This window comes from Phyllobates terribilis, unplaced genomic scaffold (genome assembly GCF_046119375.1).
Source record: "Phyllobates terribilis strain yellow unplaced genomic scaffold, ASM4611937v1 Scaffold_9__5_contigs__length_417890890, whole genome shotgun sequence".
NCBI lineage: Eukaryota > Metazoa > Chordata > Amphibia > Anura > Dendrobatidae > Phyllobates > Phyllobates terribilis.
Genome location: NW_027362769.1, coordinates 359,773,371 through 359,792,306, shown reverse-complemented (window position 1 = coordinate 359,792,306; position 18,936 = coordinate 359,773,371). Strand labels below are relative to the sequence as shown.

The 18,936-nt window shown below is 50.4% G+C and overlaps 3 protein-coding genes across 3 annotated transcripts; all 3 read right to left on the bottom strand.

Moving 5' to 3' along the window:
- Positions 1-1,412: 1,412 nt before the first annotated feature.
- Positions 1,413-1,724, bottom strand: LOC141161047 (histone H4). Its single transcript, XM_073645834.1, has one exon. It carries the CDS (start codon positions 1,722-1,724, stop codon positions 1,413-1,415), a length of 312 nt encoding a protein of 103 aa, XP_073501935.1.
- Positions 1,725-3,777: 2,053 nt separating this feature from the next.
- On the bottom strand, positions 3,778-4,210 carry LOC141161046 (histone H3). The gene has a single exon (XM_073645833.1). The coding sequence runs from the start codon at positions 4,202-4,204 to the stop codon at positions 3,794-3,796; it is 411 nt and encodes a 136-aa protein (XP_073501934.1). The 5' UTR covers positions 4,205-4,210; the 3' UTR covers positions 3,778-3,793.
- Positions 4,211-7,244: 3,034 nt separating this feature from the next.
- Positions 7,245-7,952, bottom strand: LOC141161045 (histone H1.01-like). The gene has a single exon (XM_073645832.1). The coding sequence runs from the start codon at positions 7,902-7,904 to the stop codon at positions 7,248-7,250; it is 657 nt and encodes a 218-aa protein (XP_073501933.1). The 5' UTR covers positions 7,905-7,952; the 3' UTR covers positions 7,245-7,247.
- Positions 7,953-18,936: the final 10,984 nt, after the last annotated feature.

Here is an 18,936-nt window from a genome sequence, read left to right as displayed (position 1 = left end):
CCCTGCTCATCTCCATCTACACCTTAGGCCTGGGACAGCTCATAGAGTCTCATGGCTTTCATTATCACCTCTATGCTGACGACACACAGATCTGCCTCTTTGGACCTGATATCACCTCCTTACTAACCAAAATCCCACAATGTCTGTCTGCTATTTCATCCTTCTTCTCTGCTAGATTTCTAAAACTTAACATGGACAAAACAGAATTCATCATCTTTCCGCCATCTCATTCAACCCCCCCCAACTGACCTATCAACGTCAATAGCTGCCCACTCTCCCCAGTCCATCAAGCTCGCTGCCTTGGGGTAACCCTGGACTCTGAACTCTCCTTCAAACCACATATCCAAGTCCTTTCCACTTCCTGCCGACTCCAACTCAAAAATATCTCCCGGATCCGCACATTCCTCAACCATGAATCTGCAAAAACACTAGTGCACGCTCTCATCTCCCGCCTTGACTACTGCAACCTCCTGCTCTGTGGCCTCCATTCTAACACTCTCGCACCCCTCCAATCCATCCTAAACTCTGCTGCCCGACTAATCCACTTTTCCCCCAGCCTCTCCTCTCTGTCAATCTCTTCACTGGCTCCCCATTGCCCAGAGACTCCAGTTAAAAACCCTAACCATGACATACAAAGCCATTCACAACCTGTCTCCTCCACATATATCTTGCCTACTCTCCCGCAACATACCCGCACGCAACCTCCGATCCTCACAAGATCTCCTTCTCTACTCCCCTCTTATCGCCCCTTCCCACAATCACATACAAGATTTCTCCCGTGCGTCTCCCCTACTCTGGAACTTTCTACCCCAACACATCAGACTCTCGTGGACCGTGGAAACCTTCAAAAAGAGCCTGAAGACCCACCTCTTCCGACAAGCCTACAACCTGCAGAAACCACCACTCCACAAATAATGCTGCACGACCAGCTCTACCCTCACCCATCCCTTGTAGACTGAGCCATCGCAGGCAGGGTCCTCGCTCCTCCTGTACCAGTCGCCGTCACATTGTGTTCAAGATTATTGTAATTGCTCTTGTATGTATACCCCTTCTTCACATGTAAAGTGCCATGGAATAAATGGCGCTATAATAATCTGATGTGGAAATATGTAGTAGAGTCACATTCTTCTCACTGCAGGACCTGGATCCAATGTTCTGTAGTAACCGCGGATCGGTGTTATCTCACTAGTGATAGAATCACTGTCCGCCGTTCTCCCCAATATGGGAAGCACAAAACTTACACTGATGAGAACCGGACACCTGAGCGATCTACCAGCCAGAATACAGAGATCACCAGTGCACAGTAGAGATCAGCTCCCGGCACAGCAACAGGAGATTGTAGCCTCTCACTTAGAAGATGTGGTGGCTCTGAAAAGAGCCTTTGGGTTGTCAGGATGGAGCAGAGAATACAATTAACCTCCGAAGCCGTAGAGAGTGCGGCCCTGGCGCTTGAGCGCGTACACCACGTCCATAGCGGTGACGGTCTTCCTCTTGGCGTGCTCGGTGTAGGTGACGGCGTCACGGATCACGTTCTCCAGGAAGACTTTCAGGACACCGCGAGTCTCTTCATAGATGAGGCCGGAGATGCGCTTGACGCCTCCTCTGCGAGCGAGACGGCGGATGGCAGGCTTGGTGATGCCCTGGATGTTATCACGGAGCACCTTCCTGTGCCGCTTGGCACCGCCCTTCCCGAGACCTTTCCCTCCTTTACCGCGACCAGACATCTTCCCTTAGAGATCAGAAATCAATGCTGAAACTTCACTGATTCCTCCTTTATATAGCGTATAGGTGGACCAGAGAGAGTGAGATGACGCGACTCCCGGGCGGGTCTTACAGAATCTACATTAGCTCCTCCTTCCTCTGCTGATTGGCTGAACACTGAACTGTTGGGGAGTTTGAATTTCCCGCTCATTGTGCAGTTTCCGCAGCGTCTAATATATCTTTTCCCTGCGATGAGAAATGTGTCAGATACAGTCCATAAATAAAAGGGCAGACACGACACCAGCCTCCTGCAAGTGAGATGAAGCTGAGCAGAAGCATCAGATCACTGCTGAATATACAGATAGCGGCACTGACAGTGATTAACCCCCACTTCCATCATACCAGCATATTCCTAACATGCTATTCACATCTCCATGGTCATTTCCGCATCTTACTACTCCCCTCATCATCCCTTGCCATGGCTTCATTCTGTACAATCTACATGTATTAATACATGTGACATTCTGGCTGCTCCCGGTGACTAATCTATAGGATCCTGACTGAGCTCTGTGACGTTTCCAAAACGGGCTTGTCACTTCTGATAGAATTGCTCTTGGGGTGCGGTGATTTGCAGGAGCAGCAGCATGTGACCATGCCTGGACACGATCAGAGGAGGATTGTGGCAGCCAGGATTATTGCCTCTTCTAAGGACAGTGCAGGGAGGAAGCCGCGGTCAGCAGCACTGCTCAGATACTTAATATTTTGCCACCACTGGGATTTTCCGCTCATCAGAAATGACAATATTTACTTTCTCCTAATAACACTTGTATTGTAATTGACAGAGATCATAAAACTCAGATATCACTTGTTTCTTCATTTGAGGATTTGCACTTAGAGAACATTTGTTATCTTCCTGTAGAAGATAATGACAACAGCTCAGATTGAGCAAATAAAAAAGGAACCGTATAAATAACATAATCACTGAGCAGCTGATTGATTCTCATTCCAGTGGTCCCATATCCAATGGAGAATACACTGTGATCTGGAAGGTGATTACATGAATGTGGTCAGTGGAGTTTATCTATAGACCGGACACTTCTCTTCACAGCAGAAGTAGTAACACAATTACATGTAGAAGCTGCGGAAACTACAAGGAGCGGGAAATTCAAACTCCCTAACGTCCTGTGTTCAGCCAATCAGCAGAGGAAGGGGAGGAGCTAATGTTAATAGTTACCGAATAGGAAGTTCCCGCTCAGGGGCTGATGGCTTTTTCTGTTCTTTGTCCTTCTGCATCACGTGGTTTCAGGACGGTCGGATATCAGGAAATTTGCTTGTGTTGAGCGATCAATGGTTTCTTGGTTCCATACAGGAATCTCTCGTTTTCCAGGATTAAGGGAACAGTATCCGCTTTCTAGAACACAAAGTGCAGAACTGATTCTAACAATGGTGACTCCATCACACCAGCAATATTCCGAGTGCCGGGAATATAAAGAAACGAGATACTGCAGTTTACAGAGAACTTTGAAAGAAGGAGGCGGGGATTTTATAAAATGTAGGTTAATATTATCTAGATAAACCTACTACAGAGCTGCAGAGGATATTAGTCTCTTAATCCTGATGCGTTTTCAGGATCAGACCCGTGCGGCTGATAGGAGTCAGCGAGTGTTCACAGGAGATAGCGCTGGATAATGGACGTCCTATAATGATCGCATCATATACACCAAGAAATCTGCGCATTTATTCCTTCAAAACACAGTCCAGACTCCTAATACATTATATAAAGCTGATATTATTGGATGTGCGGCAGGATCGGTGCGAAAACTAGTGGGGATACGAATATTAAGTGGTTGAATGAGTAGAATGTACTTCGTGTAGTCATCAGATCATTTCTACACACCCTTATAACTGCATTGGAGGGAATAATCTCCCCAGATACCAATTAGACTGAGAAGAGAACTGAGCGCCCCTGATGTTACTGAGCACAAGTGAACACTCAGCAGAATATGAAGCAGATGAGGGATCAGCTCGTTATTATGGAGGATTTGGTGGCTCTGAAAAGAGCCTTTGTTATAGTCAGACGTGTAGGACGGATCTAAGCTCTCTCCCCACGGATCCGGCGGGCCAGCTGGATGTCTTTGGGCATGATGGTGACCCTCTTAGCGTGGATCGCGCACAGATTTGTGTCCTCAAACAGCCCCACCAGATAAGCCTCGCTGGCCTCTTGCAGCGCCATGACGGCCGAGCTCTGGAAGCGGAGATCGGTCTTGAAGTCCTGGGCGATTTCTCTCACCAGGCGCTGGAAGGGAAGCTTACGGATCAGCAGCTCGGTGGACTTCTGGTAACGGCGGATCTCACGGAGAGCGACTGTCCCTGGCCGGTAGCGGTGAGGCTTCTTCACTCCGCCAGTGGCGGGAGCGCTTTTCCTGGCGGCCTTAGTGGCCAGCTGCTTGCGGGGAGCTTTCCCTCCGGTGGATTTACGAGCGGTCTGCTTAGTTCTGGCCATAGCTCTGTATAGAGGAGAACAGAAGTGATGAGAGGAGCGGAGAGAGCGGGATATTTATACTCCTCTGCTCCTGTTACCGCGTCATGTGAACACGCCCCCTGCACTGCATTGGTAATAAAAATTAACATGAGCCGCCAAAACAGGTGTGATATCCGCGACCAATCATTATTCACAAAATCATCCCAACGCCCATTAATCCCGCCCTCAAAAAGAGGGGCAGGGTCTCTGTTCTCTCTTTTCTGGCTGCGGATACTGGCACAGGGTCACACCATGTCTACATGCGGCTTCTACAGCAGGAGCCACCGTCGTCACTGTTCTTCTATGTCACCAGTACACGGAGCTGTACAGGGTCTACTCTATCATCAGTCAAATCACTGGTTCTCCAATTCTCACATCGAAGTAATAACCGCACACTAATCCTTTCACTAATAAAGACGCAGGTTACAAGTGGTGATTGATTAGGATGATGTAAGAATTAGATTTCTGTAGGACATCGGCCCCTTCCCTCCATTGATTACACTGATCGGTCACCTGCACTGGTGTGATCGGGACACAGCGCAGCTCTATGCGGAGATGTGGGGAAAAGCTTATTCATTATAACACTGGAGCCGCTCCCTGTACACACTATAATCTAGAAGCGGCAGCATATACGGGCACTGATCATACAGCTCTGCCGGGGACAAGATGATGGCACTGATCATACAGCTCTGCCGGGGACAAGATGATGGCACTGATCATACAGCTCTGCTGGGGACAAGGTGATAGCACTGATCATACAGATCTGCCGGGGACAAGGTGGTGGCACTGATCATACAGCTCTGCCGGGGACAAGGTGATAGCACTGATCATACAGATCTGCCGGGGACAAGGTGGTGGCACTGATCATACAGCTCTGCCGGGGACAAGATGATGGCACTGATTATACAGCTCTGCCGGGGACAAGGTGATAGCACTGATCATACAGCTCTCCGGGGACAAGATGATGGCACTGATTATACAGCTCTGCCGGGGACAAGGTGATAGCACTGATCATACAGATCTGCCGGGGAAAAGGTGGTGGCACTGATCATACAGCTCTGCAGTGGACAAGGTGGTGGCACTGATCATACAGCTCTGCCGGGGACAAGGTGGTGGCACTGATCATACAGCTCTGCCGGGGACAAGATGATGGCACTGATCATACAGCTCTGCAGGGTACAAGGTGGTGGCACTGATCATACAGCTCTGCAGGGGACAAGGTGGTGGCTCTGATCATACAGCTCTGCAGGGGACAAGGAGGTGGCACTGATCATACAGCTCTGCAGGGGACGAAGTGGTGGCACTGATAATGCAGCTCTGCCGGGGACAAGATGATGGCACTGATTATACAGCTCTGCAGGGGACAAGGTGGTGGCACTGATCATACAGCTCTGCAGGGGACAAGGAGGTGGCTCTATTCATACAGCTCTGCCGGGGACAAGGTGGTGGCACTTATACAGCTCTGGCGGGGACAAGGTGGTGGCACTGATCATACAGCTCTACAGGGGACAAGGAGGTGGCTCTGATCATACAGCTCTGCCGGGGACAAGGTGGTGGCACTTATACAGCTCTGGCGGTGACAAGGTGGTGGCACTGATCATACAGCTCTGCCGGGGACAAGGTGGTGGCACTTACACAGCTCTGGTGGGGACAAGGTGGTGGCACTGATCATACAGCTCTGCAGGGGACAAAGTGGTGGCACTGATAATGCAGCTCTGCCGGGGACAAGATGATGGCACTGATCATACAGCTCTGCAGGGGACAAGGTGGTGGCACTGATCATACAGCTCTGCAGGGGACAAGGAGGTGGCACTGATCATACAGCTCTGCCGGGGACAAGGTGGTGGCACTGATCATACAGCTCTGCCGGGGACAAGGTGGTGGCTCTGATCATACAGCTCTGCCGAGGACGAGGTGGTGGCACTGATCATACAGCTCTGCCGGGGACAAGGTGGTGGCTCTGATCATACAGCTCTGCCGGGGACAAGGTGGTGGCACTTATACAGCTCTGGCGGGCACAAGGTGGTGGCACTGATCATACAGCTCTGCCGGGGACAAGATGATGGCACTGATTATACTGCTCTGCAGGGGACAAGGTGGTGGCACTGATCATACAGCTCTGCAGGGGACAAGGTGGTGGCTCTGATCATACAGCTCTGCCGGGGACAAGGTGGTGGCACTTATACAGCTCTGGCGGGGACAAGGTGGTGGCACTGATCATACAGCTCTGCAGGGGACAAGGAGGTGGCTCTGATCATACAGCTCTGCCGGGGACAAGGTGGTGGCACTTACACAGCTCTGGTGGGGACAAGGTGGTGGCACTGATCATACAGCTCTGCAGGGGACAAAGTGGTGGCACTGATAATGCAGCTCTGCCGGGGACAAGATGATGGCACTGATCATACAGCTCTGCAGGGGACAAGGTGGTGGCACTGATCATACAGCTCTGCAGGGGACAAGGAGGTGGCTCTGATCATACAGCTCTGCCGGGGACAAGGTGGTGGCACTTATACAGCTCTGGCGGGGACAAGGTGGTGGCACTGATCATACAGCTCTGCAGGGGACAAAGTGGTGGCACTCATAATACAGCTCTGCCGGGGACAAGGTGGTGGCTCTGATCATACAGCTCTGCCGGGGACATGATGGTAGCACTGATCATACAGCTCTGCAGGGGACAAGGTGGTGGCTCTGATCATACAGCTCTGAAGGGGATAAGGTGGTGGCTCTGATCATACAGCTCTGCAAGGGACAAGGTGGTGGCTCTGATCATACAGCTCTGAAGGGAACAAGGTGGTGGCTCTGATCATACAGCTTTGAAGGGGACAAGGTGGTGGCTCTGATCATACAGCTCTGCTGGGGACAAGGTGGTGGCACTGATCATACAACTCGGAAGGGACAAGGTGGTTGCTCTGATCATACAGCTCTGAAGGGGACAAGGTGGTGGCTCTGATTATACAGCTCTGCAGGCGACAAGGTGGTGGCTCTGAAAAGAGCCTTTGTGGTGTAATAACAGGGCGGCTTTGGCTTATTTCTTAGCTGCGGGCTTCTTGGCTTTAGCTGCCTTCTTAGCAGGACTCTTGGCAGCTTTGGGTTTAGCAGCTTTCTTAGCCGGACTCTTCGTCACCTTCTTGGGCTTCGGAGCGGCCTTTGGCTTCTTGGGGCTCTTGGCCGCCTTCTTGGCAGCTGCTGCGGGCTTCTTGGCCTTTTTCGGGCTCTTCTTGGCCGCGGTCGGAGCCTTCTTGGGCTTCTTCGGAGACTTGGCGGCTTTCTTGGCTGCAGCGGGTTTCTTGGGCTTGGCCGCAGCTGCTGACTTCTTCTTGGCCGCTTTGTCCTTAGTCTCCTGCTGCTTCTTGTTCAGCTTGAAGGACCCGGAGGCGCCGCTGCCCTTCACCTGGAGGAGGGCGCCCTTGGTGACCAGAGACTTGACGGCCAGCTTCAGGCGGCTGTTGTTCTTCTCTACATCGTATCCTCCGGCAGACAGAGCCTTCTTCAGGGCGGCCAGAGACACCCCACTGCGCTCCTTAGAGGCGGACACGGCTTTCACGATCAGATCGGAGACCCCGGGACCGGAGGGTTTCTTGCTTTTCTTTGCGCCCCCGGCGGCGGATTTCTTCGGCTGCTTCTTGGATTTGGCGGCCGGTTCTGCGGGAGGGTGAGCGGCGGCTGGTGCGGTCTCTGCCATCGTGTGCTGCGGAACTAGAACACAAATATCTCCTGATAGAAAAACACTGGGGCCGGAGCTGGAGGCGCCTGTTATATGTACAGGCTTACTGCGCACTGATTGGCTGCTGAGCAGCATCGTCCTGAGCATCTATTGGCTGACACTGACACAGGCCCCGCCTCCTCCCTGCTGAGCCCGAGTGAAGCTCCGCTCTCCCCTTGTGCTTCCCTGCCCGGGATAAAAGCCCTTTACCGGCTAACACCGGACAGCAGAGCGCGCTTTCTCCGTCGCTTCCTCTTCTCCATCATCTCCACTGACCGTTTGTAGCCGTCACCAGCAGAGATGCCGGGAAAGAGCCGAGAGGAGGTCCCGGGATCATCGCCGCCGTCCTCCCGATCTGCGCATCACTGTGTATCCGGGGAGATAAAACTGCTGCGGGAGCTCGTTCCTCCTATTCCCGGCTCTTGTCACCATCACAGGGATCTTTACTACAATATCCATCGTACAGGAAGCGGATTGTACGATGTGGGGACGACCTGGAGCTGCTGAGAGCCCAGAAGGGTAACACAGGCGATGGCCTCCGCTGACTGCCACCTCCCTGACCTGTAATATAAGTACACCCCGAATGTGCAGAGTATTGGGGGGTGAACACGTATCCACATCAGTAGATGATCCACATAGGGGGCTGATTGCAATCACCTGTGTAATATCGTGTCTGCCCCTGTGTGAAGCTGTGACGCTGCGGCAGGTAATGGAGGGAAGAGCTCTGATAAGGCGCCAGCTTCACAATGCGACTCATCCCTAACACAACATGTGTACAGCCCAGATCAGCAGCCTTATAGATGTCCCAGATAATAGAGCAACGTGTACAATATATATAGAGCAGTCTGTACAGTATATAGTTCAGTGTGTACAGTATATAGAACAGTCTGTACAGTATATAGAGCAGTGTGTACAGTATATAGAGCAGCCTGTACAGTATATAGAGCAGTGTGTACAGTATATAGAGCAGTGTGTACAGTATATAGAGCTGCCTGTACAGTATATAGAGCAGCGTGTACAGTATATAGAGCAGTGTGTACAGTATATAGAGCTGCCTGTACAGTATATAGAGCAGTCTGTACAGTATATAGAGCAGTGTGTACAGTATATAGAGCAGTCTGTACAGTATATAGAGCAGTGTGCACAGTATATAGATCAGTGTGTACAGTATATAGAGCAGCCTGTACAGTATATAGAGCAGCCTGTACAATATAAACAGCAGTCTGTACAGTATATAGAGCAGCCTGTACAGTATATAGAGCAGAGTGTACAGTATATAGAGCAGTGTGTATAGTATATAGAGCAGTCTGTACAGTATATAAAGCAGTGTGCACAGTGTATAGAGCAGTGTGTACAGTATATAGAGCAGCCTGTACAATATATAGAGCAGTGTGTACAGTATATAGAGCAGTGTGTACAGTATATAGTTCAGTGTGTACAGTATATAGAACAGTGTATAGAGCAGTGTGTACAGTATATAGAGAAGTCTGTACAGTCTATAGAGCAGTATGTACAGTATATATAACAGTCTTTACAGTATATAATTCAGTGTGTACAGACAGTATATAGAGCAATGTGTACAGTATGTAGAGAGTGTGTACAGTATATAGAGCAGTATATACAGTGTATAGATCAGTGTGTACAGTATATAGAGCAGTATATACAGTATATAGAGCAGCATTTACAGTATAAAGAGCAGGCAAATTTTGGCCACACACCAATACACGCCCATTTACCGATTTCTTTCTCCCCTGGCAGGAGGAGTTGTCAAAGGGGAGCTGGTAATGAGGGGCATTCAGCAGACGGCCCTCATCCCCATTACTGGTATGGATGGCCCACTGATCCCCATTCCTGGTATACATGGCCCCCTCCACCCCAATCCTGGTATGCATGGCCCCCTCCTCCCAATCCTGGTATGCTTGGCCCACTCATCCCCATCCTGGTATGCATGGCCCACTCATCCCCATTCAAGGCATGCATGGCCCCATCACAACCATCCTGGTATGCATGGCCCCCTCTTCCCAATCCTGGTTTGCATGGCCCCCTCCTCCCCAATCCTTGTATGCATGGCCCCCTCCTCCCCAATCCTGGTATGCATGGCCCCCTCCTCCCCAATCCTTGTATGCATGGCCCCCTCCTCCCCAATTCTGGCATACATGGCCCCCTTATCCCCAATCCTGGTATGCATAGTCCCCTCCTTCCCATCCTGGTATGCATGGCCCCCTCCTCCCCAATCCTGGTATGCATTACCCCCTCCTCCCCAATCCTGGTGTGCGTGGACCCCTCTTCCTCAATCCTGGTATGCATGCTCCCCTCATCCCCAATCCTGGTATGCATGGCCCCCTCATCCCCAATCCTGGTGTGCATGGCCCCCTCATCCCCATTCCTGGTATGCATGGTCACCTCATCCCCAATCCTGGTGTGCATGGCCCCCTAATCCCCTATCCTGGTATGTATGGCCCCACAATCCTAGTGTGCATGGCCCCCCATCACTGCACACATGAAAAAAATAAACGCTTCTACGCTCCTTCCTTCCTCCCCTCTGCTCCAGCGCTGTGTCCTGTGTGTCAGTAGCTGATCTCAGTATCTGAGCAGCGCATGACATCACTGCCATGCTCTATTAGATGCCAAGGTGAGTTGCGGGGATATTCACTCCTCTCCACGCTGGGACTATGGGCGTGGACAGGAGTGAATAGTCACTCTCCTTAATAGTGCGCACTTTCAGCACGAGCGCAGCTCCTGCTGCGACTCCGCGATCCTCTGTGACCGCTACTAAAGAGAATGAATATTCACTCCTCTCCACTCCCATAGGCATGGAGAAGAGTGAATATTCATTATGTTTAGCAGGGGGCACACGTGGTAGTTGTGGCTGCTGTCTACTACCTGTGCCCGCTGCTCCACCACCGCAACACCACCCTCCACAGCCGGGAGAACAGCTGAGCCGTGACGGGATGCGGGACTGAGCCCTCAAAGCGGGACAGTCCCGCCGAAAACAGGACGGTTGGGAGCTATGTGTACAGTATATATCTGTCAACATACAGTTGAACACACACAAACACAAAGTAACTGTAGGGGTTGCTCAGGCACCTCCTTATTGGGGAGAGTGCCTTTTATACAAGATGCCTCCGAACTGTTTCCTGGGGGAATCTTTGCAGGTGCGCACGCTGCCCCTTTAAGAGCATGGGAGCAGTGTAGTGTGCTCAGGAGAAGTGGGGAGAGGAGCGTGAGGATACTACCATGACCAGGGTAGTGAGTTTGTCAGTGTCCCTCATGAAGAGTGCAGGGGAACTATGTGAGGGCGCCCGCAATGGATAGTACAACCTTCTTGTAGTAATGCCCCATCCTGGTCACCTTCTTGCAATAATGTGCTCATCCTTGCTTGCTGCGAGTGGCCGCAGATATCGGACGAGAGTCAGCAATGCAAAGCAATGGGTGCGAGATAAAAATCGTCACACAGACCATGAGTGTATATGCACAGTGTGACCCGTCAGAATAGAATAGATAGAATAGATATATGCATAGAATAGATAGAAAGATGTCAGTGAGATATATAATTAGCGCAGTACGTGTGTAGCTTACTGTACATGTATTTACATAGTAAAGAAAGAAAAAATGGCGTGGTGTCCCCCTCATTTTTCTTAATCAGCTTAGGGAAAGCAGACAGCTGGGGTCTGGTGTTATTATGCCGGGATGGGGTCACTATCCATGGATCTTCCCAGCCTATTAATAACAGCTCACTACTGATGGGGTAGGACTAAAATGCTCGGCTGCTTGCTGCTCGGGTCGAGCACATTGGAATACTCGGGTGCTCGACCCGAGCAACGAGCACAATGTAAGTCTATGGGAAACTCGAGCATTTTTCAGGCGGCTCCCCCCGGCAGTCTACAGAGGGCCTAAAAATTGCCCACATCGATGGGAACAGTGTTCAAATGGTATGGGAACAGCATTTCGGACTCCCAGGTCACTGCTGTCAACAACGTTGTCAGAGGTATTACGCAACTTTTACAGACTCACAATAAAACATACAAAAACTAAACCAAAATGGATTTTCCTGGGAAATATGTTAAGGAACATCCTTTCCAGGGTAATGACTTGTATACAAGGCAAAATAAATAACCAAAACCAAAAATACTTCTCCACACCTTGGGCTATGATCACACGTAGCGTTTTTCATGCGTTTTTGCACTTTTGCATTGCTTTCAACCATGACAAATGCATTCATCGGGAAATATCATTTTAACATTTTACAACCTTATCTGGCCATGTGGTGTGTGAGACATGATCAGACACATCCTGTTTCATTTATGAAGGAGGGGGACTCTGAAAGTCATAAAGCCTATTTTTATAGGGCCATCAGTGGACCTTTACTATTCTTAAAGGGCCAGCAGTCGGCCCTCACTATTCTTAGAGAGCCATCAGCCGGCTATGCTTTGCTGTTCCCATTTCTAAAGAGTGGGTCTCCTAAACTGTTATTGCATATGCAGTGAGTGGCAGGGCTGCCCAAAATGTGGACGCACCCCAATACCCCATTGAAAATTTGGACGCACCCCAATACCCCTTTGAAGAGACTTAGAGGAGGGCCTCCTGAAAACAATATTCCCATTATTAGGAAGTGGGTCTCCCATACTGTTTGCCTATGCAGTAAAAGCAAGGGCTGCCAAAAATTTGGACCTACTCCAATGCCCCTTGGTAGAGATGTAGAGGAGGGCCTCCTGAAAACAATGTTCCCATTATTAGGAAGTGGGTCTCCCATTGTGTTTGCCTATGCAGTAAATGCAAGAGTTTCCAAAAATTTGGAGGAACTCCAATGCCCTTGGAAGGAGACGTGGAGGAGGGCCTCATAAAAAAAAATGTTCCCATTAGAAAGGAGCTAGTCTCTTATACTTGTAATGCCCATGAACTAAGTGTATGGGCTGACAAACATTTACCCCTGGGGGGTAAACATGAACATACTGTATAAATTTTTTTTTACGGGCATCATAAACACCCTTTAACAAAAATTATGTGGGTGTTGTGTGACGCTCACAGCCCTCACCCTGGGAAGTGGGATTACTCAGAGCCGGGTCAGATGTTCGGGGGGATGCAGTCGTGGCCTAGTCCCGTTCCATGCCCAGGGCGGTCACATAAAAGATGTAATGGTCTTTCAGGGTTGAGTGGTATTTAACCTACGCCACCTACGGTTTCCGGTGATGGACACCAGCGCTGTTTCAGTCCACTGAGGCCGGTGTTACAGACAGCTAAGATGGGACGGCTCCCCGCAGGCGGAGCGAGCCTCAGGGCAGTGTGAGGAAGGAATGGTGGGTGCAGTGCCGCGCAATAAATAACAGGCTGAAGCGGGGTGTGAAGTCATCCAGGGTTTTTACTCACATTAAGATGAACTTTAGCTGCAAAGCTTCCCTCTGCTCCTCGCGGCGTGCTGCGGCCACCAGGAAGGGGGTCCAGCACTTTCCAGATAGATCAAGAGCACCTGTCAAGACCCCGTTGGTGTGTTCCTCTCCTTCTCCCTCACTTTCTCCTACTCCTCCCGCTTGTGTCCCCCTCCGGGATCCACTAAGCAGCCAGGATTTTCCAAAAGTGACGTGAAGTACACAGTCAGATATCGGGGGCCGGTCACCCCTCTTGCAGCAGGAGTCCCTCTGACTAGGCCAGAATGAAGGTAGCAGGTGGCGTATGCCGCTCCGCCCACATCCCCCTGGGATCCTTTTGCCTGTGGAGCTTGTCTCCTCCGCTCCCCTCCAGGCCTTCTTAAGTAGGGACATTGACCGGGTTGAGACAGCGGTTAACTCTAGCCCGCTCCTCGTCTCAAGGCCAGAGCATGAGGACCGTGTATCTCCAATCAGCTGCAGGTTCTAACAGAAAGCCACGTTCAGTGATGAAGATCACAATCAAAGACCTTGAACTTAAGATGGCTGAAGATTATATATGATGCCATTAGTGCATCCTAAAAGTGTGTCCTCCACCCTCACCCACTACATGGTTCTCCCTATCTTTGGTACCCCTCATCTCCTCTATCCCGGCTGGGTCAGCACCCTGGTGCCTTAAAGCCCCCCTCAGGACAGGAGTGGTGTAGTGTTGAATGGTGAAGTAGGGTCCTGAGAAGTGCTCCATCCTTACCTGGAAGAGGAGATGCCACACCTCTACTGAGGTGCAGTACCCCTGTGGCGACTGAACCCTCAGGGGCGCAATAGTTGCATAACGGACCACGGTCACCCTGGTGATATGGTGGTGAAGGATGAGGAGAAGGAGGAGGACAAGAGCAAATAGCCAAAATCAGGAAGCATATACCCATGTGTGGGTGTGAAAAGGTGCATGGGAATACAATTCCCAAAAAAGACACTGGATTTGAGTTTATGTTACGCTGCTATCATCTGGTGTTGTTGAGAAGTCGGGCCCAATCCAGCCCATGTTCATTTCTATAAGAGTCAGCATGTCAACATTTTCAGTTTCGGTTATAATTCCACCGGCGGCACTAAAAACCCGCTAAGACAAAGCAGCAGCATTTTAAGTGAACAGGCGGATGCACTTATCAGTTATAATTCCACCAGCGGCACTAAAAACCCGCTCTGATAAAACGCTAGCGGCAAGGTAGCCCAGGACCTCCAAGGCATAGAGAGCCAGTTCATTCCACGTATCCAGCTTGAATACCCAATAATTATAAGGCACAGAGGAATCACGGAGGACGTTGGTACGGTTGGCAAGGTACTCCCTCAGCATCTGGCCAAACTTTGCACTCCTTGTGAGAGTACCCCACGCCTCAGGGCCTGTGCGATGAGAGGGGCTGTGAAAATTCTCTCAGAACTTTGACAGTGTTCCCTGGCCTCTGCTGGATTGAAGTTGTGTCTCTCTCGCCTGTATTCCTTGGTTGTCCAACAAACTGTGACCTCTGCCGCCAGCGGTTTCAGATGGGAATTTTTGAAATAGCTCCGCAACAAGGGCCTTCTGGTACAGCCCCATTTTAGTAGACCTGTCCGTGTCAGGAATAAGAGATATAAAGTTCTCCTTGTAGCGTGGGTCTAGCAGTGTCACCAACCAGTAATGACTGTCACCCAAAATTTTGAGAACCTGAGGGTCACGGGAAAGGCAGCGTAACATAAACTCAGCCATGTGTGCCATACTGATAACAGGCAAGACTTCCATGTCCTCTCCAAGACGACAACTGACCAAGCTATCCTCCTCCTCCTCTCTGTCCTCAGGCCATCCACGCTGAACAGACGGTATGACAGTTGTGTTGGTAGTACCATCTATAGTGCATAAAACTAGCTCCAGTTCTACCTCCTCCTCCTCCTCTCCCTCATTGTCACACAATCCACGTTGGGATGAGATGAGGCTGGGCTGTGTATAATCACCCTATATGGTTCCTTGAACCATCTCATCGTGCTCCGCCTGCAATGCATCCTCTCTGATTGTGAGAGAAGACAGAAAGCGGGATGGTGACGGTAATTATGGCGTCATCGCCCCTCACCACCTTGGTGGAGTCCTCAAAGTTTTGGAAGGCGGTACATATGTCTGACATCCGTGTCCACTCCTGAGGTCTTATGTGTGGAGTCTGAACTTCATACCGACGGCCTTGATGATGCTGGTACTCAAAAAATGCCCTCTTCTGCTCACAAATCCTTCCCAACATCTGCAGTGTAGCGTTCCAATGCGTGGGGACATCACACACCAGTCTGTGAGCCAGAAGTTGCAAACACTGCTGAAGCACGGCAAGGGCGGTGGAAGCTGTAGGTGACTTTCTAAAATGGATACACAGGTGGCATACTTTAGAAAGCAGATCCGGCAGCTTCAGGTAGGATTTGAGAAACTGCTGAACCACGAGGTTAAGCACATGGGCCAGGCAGGATATGTGTGTGAGCCGTCACTAGGTTCCGGCCAATTTCATACACGACCATGCCTGGCTGTAGGTTCAGCGGTGTAAGCCACTGATCTGCCTGCTTTTCAGAGCTGTCCGCAACTCTTCAGCATTGTGCGGTTTGTCACCTAAGCATATTGGCTTCAGCACAGCCTGTTGCCGCTTGGCCGAGGCAGTGCTGCAGTGCTTCCAGCTTGTGACTGATGTGGTCATTTCGAAGATGGAGGATGAAGAGGAGGAGGAGGCTGAGGATGATGAGGTGCAGGAGCTGTAGACTGTGGGGGCAACTCTGATTGACTTAGCGGCCCGCAATCCTTGGCGTTGGAAGGACGTGTTCTGTTCGAAGGTCCGACTGGGTCACGACTTCCACTATGTTAACTCAGTGTGCCGTCAGCGAGATGTACCGTCCCTGCCCACAAGCACTTGTCCACGTGTCCGTGGTTAGGTGGACTTTCCCGGTAACTACGTTGTTTAGGGCCCGGCTAATGTTTTGGGACACGTGCTTGTGTACTGTCCCACATTTTGCGACTGCTTGAGCTAGAAATGTTGTCTTTCAGGCTGGTTGAGACGGAAGCATTCTTCAACCTGATGGCGGCGGCCGTTCCTCGGTACTCGGTCTCCATCCGCCACTATTTCTCCTGGTGTGCCGTCCCCGCATTACACAAGCACGTGTCCCAAAACATTAGCCGTGCCCTCAACAACGCAGTTACCAGGAAAGTCCACCTAACCACGGAATCGTGGACAAGGGCATGTGGGCAAGGACGGTACATCTCGCTGACAGCACACTGGGTTTACATAGTGGAAGCCGGGACCCAGTCAGACCTTGGGACGGAACAAGTCCTCCCGACGCCAAGGATCGCGGGTCCTAGATTATTCAGGGTTGCCCCCACAGTCTACAGCTAATGCACCTCAGCATCCATCTCCAAAATTACCACATCAGTCACAATCACAACCTGGAAGCACTGCAGCACTGCCTCGGCCAAGCAGTAACAGGCTGTGTTGAAGCTAATATGCTTAGGTGACAAACCGCACAATTCTGAAGAGTTGTGGACAGCTCTGAAAGAGCAGGCAGTTCTGTAGCTCACATCGCTGTACCTACAGCCAGGCATGGTCGTTTGTGAAGATTGGCAGAACCTGGTGGCGGATCTGAGGAGAGGCGAACTCACACACGTAACATGCCTGGCCCATGTGCTTAACCTCGTGGTTCAGCAGTTTCTCAAATCCTACCCTGAGCAACCTGATCTCCTTGTCAAAGTATGCTGCCTGTGTTCCCATTTTAGAAAGTCAGCTACATCTTCCGCCGCCCTTGCCGTGCTTCAGCAGGATTTGCAGCTTCCGGCTCACAGACTGGTGTGTGATGTCCCCACGCATTGTAACTCTACACTGCAGATGTTGGGAAGGATTTGTGAGCAGAAGAGTGCAGTTGTTGAGTACCAGCATCAACAAGGCCGTCGGTATTCAGTACAGACTCCACACATAAGACCTCAGGAGTGGACATGGATGTCAGACATATGTACAATTCTCCAAAACTTTGAGGACGCCACAAAGATGGTGAGCGGCGATGACACCATAATTGGCATCACCATCCCGCTGCTCTGTCTTCTGAAGCGCTCTCTGCTCACAATCAAAGAGGATGCATTGCAGGCAGAGCACGATGAGATGGAGCAAGGAACCATAAAGGGTGATTACACACAGCCAAGCCTCATCTCATCCCAACATGGATTGGGTGACAATGAGGAAGAGGAGGAGGAGGAAGGACAGGAGCTTGTTTCATGCACTTGACGGTACTACATGCACAGCTGTAATACCGTCTGTTCAGCGTGGATGGCCAGAGGACAGAGAGGAGGAGGAGGAGGAGGAGAGCATGGTCAGTCATCCTCTTGGTGAGGACATGGAAGTCTTGCCTGTTAGTAGTCTGGCACACATGACTGAGTTTATGTTATGCTGCCTTTCCCATGACCCTCGCGTTCTCAAAATTTTGGGTGACAGTCATTACTGGTTGGTGACACTTCTAGACCCACGCTACAAGGAGAACTTTATATCTCTTATTCCTGAGGCGGACAAGACTACAAAAATGGGGCAGTACCAGAAGGCACTTGTTGCGGAACTATTAAAAAAATTTCGCTGGACAACGAAGGAGTACAGGCGAGAGAGACACAACTCCTATCCAGCAGAGGCCAGGGAACACTGTCAAAATTCTCGGAGAGTTTTCTCAGACCCTCCCATTGCACAGGCCCTGAGGTGCGGGGTACTCTCAAAAGGAGTGCAAAGTTTGGCAAGATGCTGAGGGAGTACCTTGCCGACCGTACCAACGTCCTCCATGATTCCGCTGTGCCTTATAATTATTGGGTATCCAAGCTGGATACGTGGAATGAACTGGCTCTCTATGCCTTGGAGGTCCTGGCCTGCCCTGCCGCCAGCGTTTTATCAGAGTGGGTTTTTAGTGCCGCTGGTGGAATTATAACTGATAAGTGCATCCGCCTGTCAACTGAAAATGCTGACATGTTGACTCTTATAAAAATAAACAAGGGATGGATTGGGCAAAACTACTCTACACCACCGAATGATAGCAGCGTAACATAAACTCAAATCCAGTGTCTTTCCTTGGGAGGTGTATTCCCATGCACCTTTTCCCACACATTGGTATACGCTTCCTGATTTTGGCTATTTGCTCTTGTCCTTCTCTTCATCCTCATCCTCCACCACCATATCACCAGGGTGACCATGGTCCGTGATGCATCACCCACATAATTTTTTTAAAGTGTGTTTATGATGCCCGTAAAAAAAAAAAAATGTATACAGTATGTTCATGTGTACCCCCCAGGGGTAAATGTTTGTCAGCTCATACACTTAGCGCATGGGCATTATAAGTATAGGAGGCCCACTTCATTTTAAAGGGACAATTTTTTTCATGAGGCCCTCCTCCACGTCTCTTCCAAGGGGCATTGAAGTGCCTCCAAATTTTTGGCAGCCCTTGCATTCACTGCATAGGCCAACACTATGGGAGACTCTCTCCTTTCTAATGAGAATTTGTCATTACTGTGGCCCTGCTCTATGTGTCTTTAAATTCTTAGTGGGTTTTTTCTTAAAATTGGTCAGCCGTTGGACTCACTGCATACCCTATAACTGTATAGCACACCCTCTCCTTTCTAATGGATACAT